Source organism: Ostrinia nubilalis, chromosome 6, assembly GCF_963855985.1.
Source record: "Ostrinia nubilalis chromosome 6, ilOstNubi1.1, whole genome shotgun sequence".
Taxonomy (NCBI): Eukaryota; Metazoa; Arthropoda; class Insecta; order Lepidoptera; family Crambidae; genus Ostrinia; species Ostrinia nubilalis.
Window position 1 is genome coordinate 6,169,706 of NC_087093.1, and position 12,867 is coordinate 6,182,572.

Genomic DNA, 12,867 nt, shown 5'->3' on the forward strand with positions numbered 1-12,867 from the left:
ATTAACCGCTCTAAGATTTTCGACAAGGCTGGCAGAACCGATATAGGACGGTAGTTATTGACACGGTTTCGATCCCCAGACTTGTAGATTGGGTGAACTAGTGCCTTTTTAAAAGCATCCGGAAAGCAACCTAAGGAAAGGCAGAGGTTGCAGATGTGTGCAATAGGAGGGACTAGCTGGTCTTTACAGCGCCTCAAGAGGGTGGTAGGGATATTATCCCAACCAACTGCGCACTCCTCCCTGAGGGATAATAGAAGGGTTTCAACCTCTGCGGTAGAGGCACTCAGGAGAACGAAAGATTGACAGGCAGAAGACGAAGAAGAAACAGGAGGTGTAGGAGAAGAGGAGGGAGGACCGGAATTATTTGAGAGAATTTCTTCGGCGAGGGACCTACCAATGCCTGCGAAGAAAGAGTTAACGTGCTCAACAGCTTGATTTGGAGTGGGCATACAAGAAAGGAGGTCGGTAGAACTTGAGTTTGTTTTTTTGATATTAGAAACTTCTTTGATGGCGTTCCATAGTCTTTTGTTATTAGAACCCGCCTTAACAATGAGATTCCTGTCATGTGCAATTTTGATTTTTTTAAGTAAAGAGTTACAAAAGTTACGGTAGCGAATATAGGTCTTACGAAGGATTTCATTGTTAGGCTCATTTCTGAGTCTTTTGTGCATGTTATCCCTGTTTTGGATACACCTCAATAGACCTGGGGTGATCCAGGGTTTAAGGATTCTACGACGTCGAGGGACAGTAAGAGCTCGAGTGTGCTGTGCAATAGCAATTTGAAGTTTGGATATTAGGAGATTAGTAGCAATATTAGGGTCAGAAAGCTGAAGAATGGGCGAAAAATCAATGTTTTTTATAGATTCACAAGTTTCAGGGTAATTAACTTTTTTAATTTTGATGGTGCCAGGGTTTCCGATTTTGGACTGAATAGCGAGAAGGACTGCATCATGATCAGTTACAGTGGACTGGATAACCAAACACTGGGCAGGTGACGAAGTTTTGAGAATGGCATGATCAAGACAGGCAGAACTGCGGGTCGGTAAGGTGTGACCTGGAAGGAGACCGTGAAAGGCAAGTGCGTTAAGGTAATCCTCAGAGTCTGGGTCTGACTTGGGTGATGAGATCAAGTTGATGTTAATATCGCCCATGACAATTATATTTTTATATGATTTAAGTGGCAGTAAAATCGGGTCTAGGGAAAGTATAAAATTTTGGGCGCTTCGGAATGCACACGGACGGTAGATAGCTAAAATCGCCGTTTCGTCGTTTATAGTAATTAAAAGACAGCTGGCATCTGCTATGTTGGGCTCCGATATTGTGACTCGAGGTATTACATTATTGTAGTAGACAATAACACCATCGTTTTGGTTTACAGGGTTCGAAGAGGAGTAGAACGAGAAACCATCGAGGTTAGGAATAGGGGGATTACTTAAAAGCCAGCACTCAGTTAATATAATGAAATCCAAATCAATATCTAGGTTACTAAGTAATGTGTAAAAACTATTTATGTTGGCTGATATGCTACGTATGTTTTGGGATAGTATTTTGAGCGTCTTCTTATTTGATGAGTTTTTAGGGAAATAAGTGTGAACTTGTGTGGAGTCGCAAGTTGAGGCAGTACAAACAGAAACACTATCAATGTTGTTAATTAAGTCATTTTGACCGTTGAATTTTAATGTTAAGAATAATAGGTGCAGTTACGAGGATCGGGGCCACACGTTGTGGAGTCTTTAGTGTAATATTTATATAATAAAAATATGTATATAAGCTCAAATAGCAAAAAGTAATCGTTACATCGCTTTGGTTATATATTGTTTTTTTGTTTTTAGATAAGTAATTAACGTGTGAGCTATTTATGATTGGTTCAGAACTGGTAAACAAATAAAGGTCGATATTTTTTACTAGTGGAAGTAGTCGAGTGTATGAAAGAGGATGCGATATGCTAATCGAATAAGTAAGTAGTGTAGGGCAGCGGGTTAGAAAAATGAGTTGAGGTGAGTATTGTGAGTTGAGGATGAGAAGTGTGTTGTTGAGTATACAGGTTTTATTGAAACTTAATATTGTAAATATGAAACAAAATTTGTGATAATAAACACAAATAATAGCGAGTAAGGCAGAAACAATTATAAAGTAGCAGACGTCTAAAGTTAGTTTTTTGACCTGAGTTCAGTTAATTGGGCTTCATTAGAGAGGACTATAAATTTGGCATTATCTTCTTTGCGCAGGAGGACTTTTCCATTTGCCGTCCAGCAGTGTTGGTAATTCTCCGCCTTGGCAAACTCACGGCCCAAGTAAAAAAGTCTGCGGGCATGGGCGGTAAGGTTTTCCGAAATGAAGATGTTTTGTAGCGGAAATTCGGGTCCTAGAACGGATGAGTTCAGCCTTTTTCCTGAGCCAGATCGGTTATAATGTCTGAAGGCTTTCAATAGTCGGTTTTTCAGGATGATATATCTAGTTATTATCTTTAAAAGTAGAAACAATCAACTTTCTTTAACTTTATAAATAAGAAAAACTTACTTACTGTACATACATACATATGTGATGCAATAAATAAATGAATATGAAACAGATAATTACCATATTGAATACGTGGACTTACGACGTTGAATCTGGACATAAAACGCCATGTCTTTAGGCGTAAAAACCATTTTCAATTACGAGAGAGTTTTACGTCCTGGCTTAAAAAAATGTATGGTTGATACATCTTAGCAAAAATACCAAAAACAAGCGTTCGGTTTTTACACTGTTTATAAGGTATTTATTTATCTTTTACGCTATAGTTTTTTGGGGCGTATAAACATTTTTTTAGCGAATTTCAATATTTCGAATATACAGCTCGATAGAGAAAAAAATTCTGATTAAAATGGTATATATAACTCGATTTGGCCAAAATGGTTTATACGACAATTGAACCTGAAGGTGTCGAGATAGTATTATTAGTTCATTCTCAGTGTTATGATGAACAATTAAATTATTTGTCCATTACAATCGGGATTTCTGTTCTTCAAACTTAAATAATATCAGTTAAATTTTCTTTTCAGTTAATGTTATAAAAACAATTGAAGGTAACATAGTAATGTGACATGTCCTGACCTCACCTTGGCTCTGGGCGGCGCGTCGCACAGCTGCGTGGTAGCGGTGGACAGTCGGCGCAGGCGCCGCATCCCCGGCTCGGAGTTGGCGATGCCGTTGCGTTGTCGCTGCGACGCTAGCAACGCGCTGTACGTCCGTCCCACGCGGGGAGCGCTACTCCGTCCGCACCAGTTCGTTAGTGTCATCTGGGGACAAGATTTGGTAAGTTAGCAAAAATAATAAATAAAATAATAAATAAAATAAAATTATTTCCAGCTTCAGTATTCTACGCGAAACCACGAGTAATAAAATATATTAAGAGCTATAAAATGCCAAATTATCTTGATTGAACTATATGCACTACACTGTACTATACTCGGCGCAAATGGGCCACCGACCACAGCCATCATACGATCAGTCATACGATCTGGGTGTCATGTCACATTTCCAATATAGGTACGGTCAATTTCAAGATGAACCATGTCCCCTTAACTAATAGACACCCAAGCATGTGACTGTGCTAACAATACTTTTCTCTTTTATCTCGTTATCTGTCACTTAACAGGTTAACACATTTATTTGCATGTCATGTTTTTATATAGGTTTTTTATCACACATTAGGACGTGTAACCTAAATAGAGCCTTAGAGGTAGAGGCTTTAGTTTTGAAAAAAAAACCTGTAAGCATAAATAATTCATAACACAAGCATATTAATTGCTTACTTTAGGGCTAGATGGCGCTGTATGAATTTGTCCAAGGATAAAATATATTTTATTATATTTGTTATTTATATTATTCATGCCTAGCGAAATAATAACAGCAGGTTAACGAGTAGGGGTGTGACTGGATAATTATGATTATTAATCACGTTATTAAGTGACGTGTAAAAGAGCTCTTTAAAAACCTGCTCAGCAATAATGAATTACACGTAACGCAAAATTTCATTCAATATTTAATTAACGGCTTTCTTTTAATCATTCACGTCTTAGGGAAGACCGTTTTTTCATGTCAACCTCTCTATGAAATCGTCATTTGACTGTAATCGATGTCCATCAAGAGCTCAGAAATGTTCGTAAGATAGCTGTTAGCGAGTGGACAGTTCGTCTAAGATATAAGCAATAGAATTTGACTCCAAAAAGGCCTGCCACAGGCTCGAAACTGACGGCAGGTCACCGATAAGCACCCTTTCAATTTGCTCGTACACATCTCGATTGGAAGGCGAGTAATGGAGGCGAGTTCTGTTCTCCGATGAATGCAAACTGTGTTTGCAGGGCAGCAGTCGAAGAGGTCGGGTTTATAGGCGGCCTGAGGAGCGATTTGTGCAGTGCTGGTTCGCTGAAACAGTGGCTTATGGGGGTGGCTTGCTCGACTTAACATCGAGAAGTGTACGAGCAAATTGAAAGCGTGCTTATCGGTGACCTGCCGTCAGTTTCGAGCCTGTGGCAGGCCTTTTTGGAGTTAAATTCTATTGCTTATGTCTTAGACAAACTGTCTACTCGCTAACAGCTATCCTACGAACATTTCTGAGCTCTTACTGGACGTCGATTCCAGTCAAATGACGATTTCATAGAGAGGTTGACATGAAAAAACGGTCTTCCCTCTGCGATGTGCGCCGGCGCTGTTCAGAATTTAGTCTCGGGATAAAGCCACCAGTCTCCCGAAAGCGTCTTAAAACTTTCGAAACCCAGGACTGGCTTATGTGGCGCTGACGTGCGACAGCCCGCTGGCTGAGCCCTTCTTGCAATAGTGCAACGATTTGTGCTGCTTCTGAAGGTGTAGAATCCCAGGTAAAGTGTCAAAAGAAGCGGAGATGTGTATGAATCAACGTGTGAAAGCAGAAATCCGAAAACGCGTGCTTTTATAGGCGGTAAATAGGCCGCAAATCGCGACGTATCAAACAGTTCATACATGTCTTTTTCGTTACTTCTCCACATCAGCCGGGATATCTTTTTAAATACTGGTGTGATTTAGATGAATTTGGTATCAATTTAAAGATAAAAGTTTAATCTTTAAAATGGTGCCACTTTTTTTGTTCCTAACAAATTCGTTAGTACACAAGATCGCGTGAAAACAACTTCATGTAAGTGATTCCATACTTTTGCTCGCGAGTGTAGATTTGACAACATTGAAAAATTTTTACAAGTTACCTAATGCCAGTAAGGACATGCGTTTAGGATAATTATTAGTAATGTGAATTTAATAAATAAACGTTAGTTACTTAAAAAAAACAAGAATACAATGTCATGGTACTTAGGGGCATGTTGTTAAAAACTAGCAAAAATGACATTTGCTTTATGGTGAATCTACACAATGCAACATAGGTAATATGGTATAATAAGGCCTAACAATACATGTTAACATGTTATAAAAATCAAATAACATGTTACATAATTTGGGTGGCCTAATGGATTTTTTGTCACATGCCACATTGAGACCTTATCACTTATGTTTGATTTTATGAAAAATACAAAAAACACTTAAAGGTTATCGTGTGTTGGAGATGGAATCATAGACATCTTTTAATAATCGAAGATGATATTAAAAACCTGTCAAACAGTCACAAATGCCGAAATGACCGCATCTAATCCTCTCTACATACAGGGTGTCCCAGAATGGGTGAATCAAACTGTTAGGGGAGGTAGCTCTACTAATTTATACTATCCCTAAAAAATATTAAAAAAATAAAGCGCATAAGGACACAAAAAAAATGTTTTTTTTTAAGTGAAAATAAATCAGCTTTGCCTAAGTATCTGGCTATAATTGCTGCGTTTGGAGATTTTGTACTTTTGTCTTACTAATATTAATTGTACATGATCGCTTCGTTTATTAAACAAACTTTTGAAAAAAATTACTAGATTTCGAGTTTAGAGCACATAATTTTTAAAAAATCCGAACTCATTTTTTTTTCATATTTTTTAGGGATAGTTCATTAGTAGAGCTACCTCCCCTAGCAGTTTGATTCACCCATTCTGGGACACCCTGTATAATACCGGTTTTAACAATGCCTTATCAGTGTAATAAGCGAAAATCTTAAAAGCGTAAAGCGATCTACACACCGAATCCATCTCCTCACCAACACAAATCGTAACCTCAACTCGAAAAATAAATCGCGGGAGAAATGTCTCAAAGTCAGTGAATAATTCTGCGAGTATTCGACATATCGAATGCCTCAAAACCAAAGATCTGTCACCAGCTTCACATTGTTTCAAACTTTGGCTGTCTAATAACAAGTTGTTTGACCCGCCGCATCAGACTGGGCTAATTAAGAAAACTTCAGCCTTATTAATTGCATTTAAGTAGACATTAGACCCCTGAGGACTGAATAACCCTTGATCCTCTTAGCCATCTAAGCAAGTAATCTCTTAAAAAGCGTAGTTCTAGTGTTTTATTTCAGTCTGCTTTCTATCAAAATTCAGGATTTAGTAAGCTTGATTTAATCTTTTCAACATAAATCAATGTTTCAAAAATCACAACATTTACCTAGCCCTAAATTTAAATAATAATTAAATAGTAGTGGATTCGTATCGGTAACCATGGAATCAGAAAGATGCAGAATTGCACCGGGGCAGCCGTAGCCGGTCCACCATACATTTTAGATCATTCAACGCCCTAGGGGATTGGTTTCATGAAGTTTTCAAAATGGATTACAGCACAAAACTGTAAAAAGTAAAATTGATTGACTGAAAAGCGATCGTTCTACTCTTTTCATCAAACTTCTGTAATTTCCCTACAAATATTTGAATTAATCTGAGAATTGATTGCTATTTTTAAATTACCTAGTAATATTTTTCGTCAGTCCATTAAAACTTATTATAACTTACCGAATAGCCTGTTTACTGACTGAGAATTCAGAATCTTCAGGTGCGGGTATCTTGAAACTTTTCCAATAAACGTGAGAGAAATGAGTAAATCACAAAAATAGGTGTTGTAATATTTCCTTGGTTTTGGAGGGGGGAATTCAAATCCAGTCTGGTCTGCCAGCAAAGCGAGGCGAGAGAGATGATACGGAATTTATCACGTCGTGTGACTCAGAACAGAGGCCTACGAGTAGGCACATTTACATAAAATATAGTTGGAATTTACGAGCGGGGTTAGACCGCAGGCGGGAATAGGCCGTGGGGGCAACTGCGCCGACACTCGTTCGCTGAACAACGGCCTCTGGACTAAGTAGCAATATCACAGGCCCATCTCAATTTCATATTACGAGGGTAGAGCAATTTGTCCCCTAATTCCCTTCTTTTGAATTTATCATCCAGTTTAGACATTGAAATTCCATTACCAACACGAATACCCTTAGCTACTACGCAGTAAATGTTGAATAACTTAATTTCAAACGTCGTATCCATCTCATGTGTTGTCAGATGCTTCATTCACGCCTTTTAACCAACGCGATATGATACCACAGAACACAAGAATGCCAAGTTATTCTTCACCTTTAAGTGAAATACTATTCTGTCATTCAAAACAATTTAATATAAAAAACTTCCTCCCACATATCTCATTCCCACATTCCCAAAAGGGCGCGATTTTCCCAATAGACTTTTCGTGGCGATATAAGCCCAAGAAACACCTCGTTTATGGAGAAAACAGTTCACAAGTAATTTACATAAATATCTTGAAGACCCTCGCTTGACCTTAGGTCTAAATATATTGGTAATATAAATCTAGAAAGGGTGTCTAGGTCTATAGAGAATACAGGGTGTTTTCTGGTGTAGGAAATTAATTTCACAGCGTATTCAGATTAATTTCTTTCCGAATGTTAAATTATTTTTTATGATTTCCTTTCCATATTCTCTTCACATCACAAATTGTGAAAAACAATATTATTTCTTGAAGTAATCCTCTTAGCGATGTAAGTGATATTAACACCATGGAAACCATTTGTCGTACATTGAGAGGGAAAATATTGAGCAAATAATACCGGTCGTCTTTCATTTCTGTAATAATACTGATAATATCAAGTTCGGGACGATTCGAGTTCACAATTTAAGGTTCAATACCAATGAAAGGAGAGCCGATTACCACTGGGATGAGTGGAGACCACGATTCTTCAAGCATATTCTGTCTCCAGCTAGGTAGAGTGAAAACTTGTGAAAGGCTGCTAGTTACTTAGATAGATAATTTATTTGCATACACTTATCACAAGGTAAATGCTAGAGCAAAAGCTCTTATGGCACGTATTTATTTATGTCCAGCAATGATGAAGATGACGATCCATGAAAAATATTTTTCTCTGTAGTCGATCATATTTTATTATGATTTAGTTTTTGACAACAAGTCCCTAACACCCTGTATAGTGTTGAGTTATAACAAATTTACATACTTTTATTTGGGTTCCGTGATCTGGAATAATGATACAAAGATATTCAATCCACAAAGAGATTATCTGTACTATAAATAGTAGATTTGGTTGTCCTTTAGAGTTGGTTGTCCTAACGCCGTTACACATTGACTACTCTAATCTTTTTGAAACTTTTGTAGATAATATGCATCGATACTGTTGATGTGATATAGTATGATCTTTGAATAAAACTTCTAATAAAAGTCAACTGGGGCCAGGGACTGAGCTCAATATTTTTACTTAGTAAAAGAACATTTTGATATCGAGTATCGGTATCCCTAGGTATACTGCAAATAGATTTCGATTTAAGTATGGTTGTTTGTAGGATACTAATAAATGTTTTCAGCAAAAAAAAAATCCTACACTGAAAAAAATGTTTGGTTACTGCTTACACAACAAAAGTGACCACCGAACTAAGTATTAACTATAACCAAACTAAGTCTAGCTCACTACAGAATTATTTGTTTAATTTACACAACATTTTGTTCCTCATAACCAAAGTGTTCGGTGGTCACTTTTGTTGTGTAAGCAGTAACCAATCATTTTTTTCAGTGTATGACGCCTAAATTGTACTACCAACAACTGTTAATTTGTGCTTTTGAATTTGATGTATGCTGTGGCAAAATTTAACTTGCACATAAACAGAGAGCGATACATAATTTCTCAAACTAAAATTAACACTTAAGTTAATATTCCATCAAGCTAGACAGTCAATTACAGCGTTCATTAGAGAGTGCCGCAGCCGCCCGTTAATTTTGGTCGCAATAGCACCCAGCCTTTACAAAATACACTCCGTAACAGATTGTACAGAATACAGTGTTTTAGTTTTTTTTTTTTTTAAATATTAGTTATTTTAATTGCACAAATTACGAATACTGCTGTTTACCTTTCGATTGAAGTTAAATACGTATTGTATATTTTTGTGTTGCGAGTAGGTTTACCACAATAATTCACTGGCGACTGGGTTTTTAACTACCAACCCTCGGCAAGTCTAGAATCAGTAGTCCGGCACCAACACCTTTGGGCTGTTGTGGGTCCTATGACACTTTAACTTTCCCCCGGGACAAACTGGTAAAATTTGTCAGATTGGGTTTTTATTTGCGGTCAAGTTGTACCTCCTGACTTCACGGGAGTTGCTGTGGTGGGAACGAGAGGTGGGAATAGTCCCGTTTCAATTTTATATAACACGCCTTCACTTCATTGTTTATTAATTAATTCTGTCTAGACAATAATGAGAGAACTGTATCTCATCCACAATTTAACACACGCAAAATTTCGTATTCATAACTATAACAACACAACATACATACTTAATAACAACGTGATACAGTATACTAACACGTTCCACAGAAATTCGATGTTTAATTGGGTTAGTTGTTTACTGAACTAATGGACAAATGGACAAAAGGCTATTCACTAAGTCAGAGAAATAACTATTTAGGAACGTTTTAACGTTGTTAATAATTAGGAATGTGAATTAAAGGTCTATTCCACTTTGATCACCAGGCTTTGATATTAGATTTGACCTACCTAAACAATGTTTGTCCGTACATTAAGTATAATTCGATTAAATATTACGGAAAATGTATTCCTTTACTAGTTTGTTTGTAGATGATCAAAGGACACTAAAATAATAATTTAACTGGAGTCCACTTTGGTCACCCAGGGCATCGTATCCGTGGGTGATCAAAGGACACTAAATTGTCGCTGGAATTTCATACAAAGAATACTGACCGCCTCGAATTGATAGGGTTTCGATCCCTTTCCGGATTGATACATATTGTGCTACGTCCTATATTCCGTCTCCTATACAAAGTATGATGTACCTATTAATGTAACTCGGATCGCGTTCTTAGGGCTTAAGCTACTCGAAATTATAATATAAGTTAAATAACACTAATTAAAACAACAACCATAACACACAGTTATTATCCTCTTAATTGCTAGTCACTTGATACCATTATGAATAAACCAGGAGATACGGTATACGGCTCATCATATCGTATTAATAAAGGCTGAAAACATTAGGTATTTTTTCAAAGAACATCAGCAACTGTTCTTCCTTATTTTTTTAGGGTAGAATAAAAAGATGTCCTTTAATATTGTTAAATAGATATTTGGCTCGACAGTTTATATGCTATTAACTGAAAAATTTTGTTTAAGTACTTGATACAAGGAGATCAAAAAACTTTGAAAAGACACCAGTCATAAAGTATTTCAAAACAAAAATTCCGAACGCAAGAAGTATCTAATAAAAATAATACGACGTAGTTAAAGTAACTTGATAGTAATATTTTGAAACTTATAAGTTGTTATTGTTTTTTTCAACTACTTTTTACTAATAATAAACTCTGTATGTTGGTCAATAAACTAAAATGTCAAAAGTGGTTAAACTAGTTTGATTTGGGTTAAACTATTTTATTGGTGGTATAAATGCAAATTCGATGTTTTTGAAACATCAAGAAGACAGGATGTGGGTTGCAGCATGTCAACAACAACTTCTTTTTGTAAGATCTTGTACATACCTTGTTACAACACTATGAAATGATATAAATTATAAATAAATGAAATGAAATGATATAAAATATTGAGTATTAAGTCAGTCCGTATTACAGAACGACGCTCAAATCTCGATTTAATTTGAAGCCTATAGTTTGAGGCTTTTGATCCTATTTTGTGCTTTTGATTGATTGAATTTCAATGTGTTAACCAATTAAAGAGAGAATTTGTAACTGGTACTGTATCGAGTTTTTAGTGTTGTCCTGTAAGTACCTAAAACGGATTAAAGTAGTTTCTTTGCTGCTGACCAGCAACAGCCAGCTACTCGTAGCTAGCAATAGGAAATGAGTTGTTTAAAACTTTGACGGTAAACTTGGATTCTATCTCGAGTTGAAAGTAAGTAATTGATCCAATTGACTGACTTAAGATGGAGTGAATTTATTACATAACTATAATTCAATTCCCTTATTAATAAATAACTGATAATTTTCATTTGATTTCTGTTTTTCTCACTATACCTACTACTTACTGTATTTAATTTGAAGCCTATAGTTTGAGGCTTTTGATCCTATTTTGTGCTTTTGATTGATTGAATTTCAATGTGTTAACCAATTAAAGAGAGAATTTGTAACTGGTACTGTATCGAGTTTTTAGTGTTGTCCTGTAAGTACCTAAAACGGATTAAAGTAGTTTCTTTGCTGCTGACCAGCAACAGCCAGCTACTCGTAGCTAGCAATAGGAAATGAGTTGTTTAAAACTTTGACGGTAAACTTGGATTCTATCTCGAGTTGAAAGTAAGTAATTGATCCAATTGACTGACTTAAGATGGAGTGAATTTATTACATAACTATAATTCAATTCCCTTATTAATAAATAACTGATAATTTTCATTTGATTTCTGTTTTTCTCACTATACCTACTACTTACTGTTTCCGTTGTACTTATATAACTTACGAACAGTGCTTAGTTTCTTAGGTTTCGGATAATCTACTTATTATTACGTACAAAAATTTACTTAAAAAATAAGTAGGTAATCTGAATTTTCCACCCTTGAATTCTACCAACTATTATTTCAACTACAAAAACATTGTATGAACTCGCAGTTGTTGCCAACCTATTCCTTACACCCTTTAGACACTCACGAATATAGGTAACATAAAACTGTGTACTACTCGCAGCACTCAGAATAATCTACATACATAATCATCTCCTTGTTGAGCAGGTGGAAATAAATATAGTGTCAAAATTTTATTGCTACATGACTATTATGTGAGAGTCTTTGCATGGTTTAAAAAATCATAGTGGGCTGAAGCTAAACTAAGTTTGGAGTCATATTATTTTGTAACGAAAAATCATTCATTGAAAACTTCTACTTATATTATAAGTATTCGAACTTAACTGGGATCGAACTTAATCGTCTGCTCGTTTGCCTCCTGTCACATAAAAAAAACCTTTACAGTCGACACTTTATATTATTGTACAGGTATTATAAATTCATATGAAACCTAATGTTGCGATCTCTGAAGCTTTCAGAAATTCCTCTATCAATCTAATTCTATAAACTCTATTACTCTAACTTATGTAAGTGTACTTACTATGCTTCCCTAAGCAAGCAATCTAATAAAAAGGTTATTATTACTATGAATAAAAACTGAATGGCCCAAAATTAAGTAAAGTGCTTAGTTTTTATGCCTTTCGTTCCATAATTATGCAAAGCACCACCACTTTACTTAGGCTTCTTCGTTTAATAACGAATAATACCAAATTTAAGAAAAGTTGGATATTATAAATTTCTTCGTGCTAGAATAGCACTAGCATATCTAAGCTCTAAAGTTTTTAAACAAAGCGCGGCCCTGAAAATTAGAAGAGAATGTAGCAAATAAAACTTATTGAGTCGCTTGCTTTCCTATATTAAAGAGCTATTTTAACCCTTGGAGAGTATGTAAACCATC

The 12,867-nt window shown here is 36.0% G+C and overlaps 1 protein-coding gene across 2 annotated transcripts in view; it reads right to left on the bottom strand.

Moving 5' to 3' along the window:
- LOC135072455 (pyrokinin-1 receptor-like) overlaps positions 1–12,867 on the bottom strand; it is a 142,622-nt gene that overhangs the window by 46,135 nt on the left and 83,620 nt on the right. Inside the window, exon 5 of one of the 2 annotated variants that reach the window (XM_063966361.1) lies at positions 3,102–3,281. In XM_063966361.1, the coding sequence (XP_063822431.1) occupies positions 3,102–3,281 (180 nt within the window). Of the gene's footprint in view, positions 1–3,096; positions 3,282–12,867 lie in introns of both variants that reach the window. The other variant, XM_063966362.1, reaches the window with a different exon arrangement.